The sequence below is a fragment of the Condylura cristata genome, unplaced genomic scaffold (genome assembly GCF_000260355.1).
Source record: "Condylura cristata isolate star-nosed mole 26May11 unplaced genomic scaffold, ConCri1.0 scaffold00025, whole genome shotgun sequence".
Taxonomy (NCBI): Eukaryota; Metazoa; Chordata; class Mammalia; order Eulipotyphla; family Talpidae; genus Condylura; species Condylura cristata.
The window spans coordinates 30,982,456-30,984,895 of record NW_004567126.1 but is presented as its reverse complement, the minus strand read 5'-3'; the positions used below and the strand labels follow the sequence as shown (position 1 = coordinate 30,984,895).

The window sequence follows — 2,440 nt, the reverse complement described above, 5'->3', positions numbered from 1 at the left end:
GCGCACGCCTGCTCCCGCCACGAGCCTGGCCCCGGCACCAGGGTCCGAGCAGGTGTCCCGTGGGGCGCTGTGTGGCAGGCACGCGGTGCGGGCTGTCCGCAGCAGGCCACGCGCGCTCCTGTGCACGCCTGGCCTGAGGGGGCGTGGCCACGCGGCCCGCAGCACCAGGAGCGCGGCTCTCAGGCCGAGACGCAGCCTCCCCCTCGGCATCGGGGTGGGCGGGATTCAGACCCGAGTGGCCCAGGCCCCAAGGTGCCGCCACGTGTTGTGTGTGGTCCTCTTCGTGGACGTGGTCTGCGCCTCAGGCTGTCTGCTCCGGGCGCCCAGCCTCTTGGCACCCCGAGGGTCCTGCCGTGCTCGGCACCCCAGCGGGCCCTCTCTCCCACGGGCCCCTGCGGTCAGGGCCTTTATCTGAAGGAGCGTGGCCAGCCCCTTCAGGAGCGGGCAGGCCTGCTGGGGTTTCTTCGGGCTCATGCCAGTGTGCAAGCCCGCTGAGGGGCCCGCCAGGAACGGGGGGTACATGCCCCCTTTTGTGCCTTTCTAGGGGTGTTCTGAGCTTGCTTTATTTGGGCGTGGCCACTGCTTGCTAAATTCACGCCAAGCCATTCCCTCCGCTCCGTGTGCTGGGGGCCAGGGAGTCTTCTCACCCAGCGCATCGTCCCTCGGCCCCAAAGGCAGGGGGATGGAAACGAGCCAGACCCGACCCGACCTCACCCTTGTCCCCTGTCCCTGCAGGAAATCGTCAACTTCAACTGCCGGAAGCTGGTGGCCTCCATGCCGCTGTTTGCCAATGCTGACCCCAACTTTGTCACGGCCATGCTGACCAAGCTCAAGTTCGAGGTCTTCCAGCCGGGGGACTACATCATCCGCGAGGGCACCATTGGCAAGAAGATGTACTTCATCCAGCACGGCGTGGTCAGCGTGCTCACGAAGGGTAACAAGGAGATGAAGTTGTCCGACGGCTCCTACTTTGGGGGTGAGCACCTTTGGGGATGCGGCGAGGTGGGGGCTGGGGACGGCCGAACTCTGCCTGGGAGCAAAGGGAGCGGGAGCTCGGCGCCCCATGTAGGATCCTGAGGTGCAGGAGCAGCCGTGGTGGGCGGGCGGGGAGGTGTCCCGGGACAGGGCCTCACCGCAGGGCAAGCTGGCGGGGCGGGGCGGGGTGCCGCAGGCCGGCCCTGAGGGTCCTTCGCCCGCAGAGATTTGCCTGCTGACGCGGGGCCGGCGCACGGCCAGTGTGCGGGCCGACACCTACTGCCGCCTCTACTCTCTGAGCGTGGACAACTTCAACGAGGTGCTGGAGGAGTACCCCATGATGCGACGGGCCTTCGAGACAGTCGCCATCGACCGCCTGGACCGCATTGGTGAGCGGGCCGGTTGCCGTCCCGGCCGGTCCTCCGACCTCCCACCTCCCCCCGGGCCGGACGCAGCCCCGCTCCCCGGGCAGAGCGCGGGCGTGTCCGGCTGTGCAGGGCCAGCTCCTCTGAGCACTACAGTGAGCGGGCAGCGGCTGGCCGGGGGGAAGCTCGAGTCACAGAGGGACGTGGGGCGGTGGGGCTCCCCGGGAGGGAGCTGAAAGGAGCCCAGGCAGAGGAGGAAGGCGGGTTCCAGACGGGCATGTGGGGCTCGGAGGCCCTGAGCTGGAGCGGCGGAGCTGAAAGCCAGCTCATGGGAGGGGGCTGGGGCGGCAGCAGGGACCAGGCCAGTGGGGGCTGCGGGGAGTTCAGACCAGCCATCAGGACGGGTCGGCGGGCTGGGGGTGGGGGGCACGGTCAGGCCTCGGAGCAGGGGCGCTGACTTGGGGAGGCGGGTCCCAGGAGGGGCTGAAAGGCGGAGCCCACGGCCCTTGGCGCAACTGGTGGGAATAAAACGACTGGAAAAGCAGGTCTGGGTGAGGGCAGGGCCGAGGAGGCGTCCCGTTGCGGGAGGGCTCCGGGCGTCCGTGGCCCCGAGTTTGCTGCTCAGCGGCGGCTCAGACACCTGCGCGGGGCGCCGGAGTCTCGCTGTGTGTGCTGGGCGCCGCTGCCCGGGGTGCTGCCCGTGGGGTGCTGCCCGCGGCGCTCAGCAGCCCGCAGGACAGGTCAGGGCTCCTGCACAGGGCAGCTGCGGCCTCCGCGGCTCGCAGCACCGGCACCTGCTGCTATGTAGCGCGAGCAGCAGTAGGTGCGGGCGGCTTCCCGCTGGGCCCGCTGTGCCCCCCGCCCTGTGGGCGTCCACACGGGCAGCAGCCGGAGGCCCCTGCTCCGCCCAGGCACTGACCCCCCCTCCCCCCCAGGCAAGAAGAACTCGATCCTGCTACACAAGGTGCAGCACGACCTCAACTCAGGTGTGTTCAACAACCAGGAGAACGCCATCATCCAGGAGATCGTCAAGTACGACCGCGAGATGGTGCAGCAGGCGGAGCTCGGCCAGCGCGTCGGCCTCTTCCCGCCGCCGCCGC

General features: G+C 69.6%; 1 protein-coding gene across 1 annotated transcript in view; it reads left to right on the top strand.

Annotated features, from left to right (window-relative positions):
* The window catches only part of HCN2 (hyperpolarization activated cyclic nucleotide gated potassium channel 2), a gene marked incomplete at its 5' end in the record, with an annotated part of 16,739 nt that overhangs the window by 13,343 nt on the left and 956 nt on the right, over window positions 1-2,440 (top strand). The window contains 4 exons of the mRNA XM_012729441.1: window positions 42-397; window positions 736-976; window positions 1,200-1,364; window positions 2,276-2,438. Coding sequence (XP_012584895.1) covers window positions 42-397; window positions 736-976; window positions 1,200-1,364; window positions 2,276-2,438 — 925 coding nt within the window. The remainder of the gene's footprint in view (window positions 1-41; window positions 398-735; window positions 977-1,199; window positions 1,365-2,275; window positions 2,439-2,440) is intronic.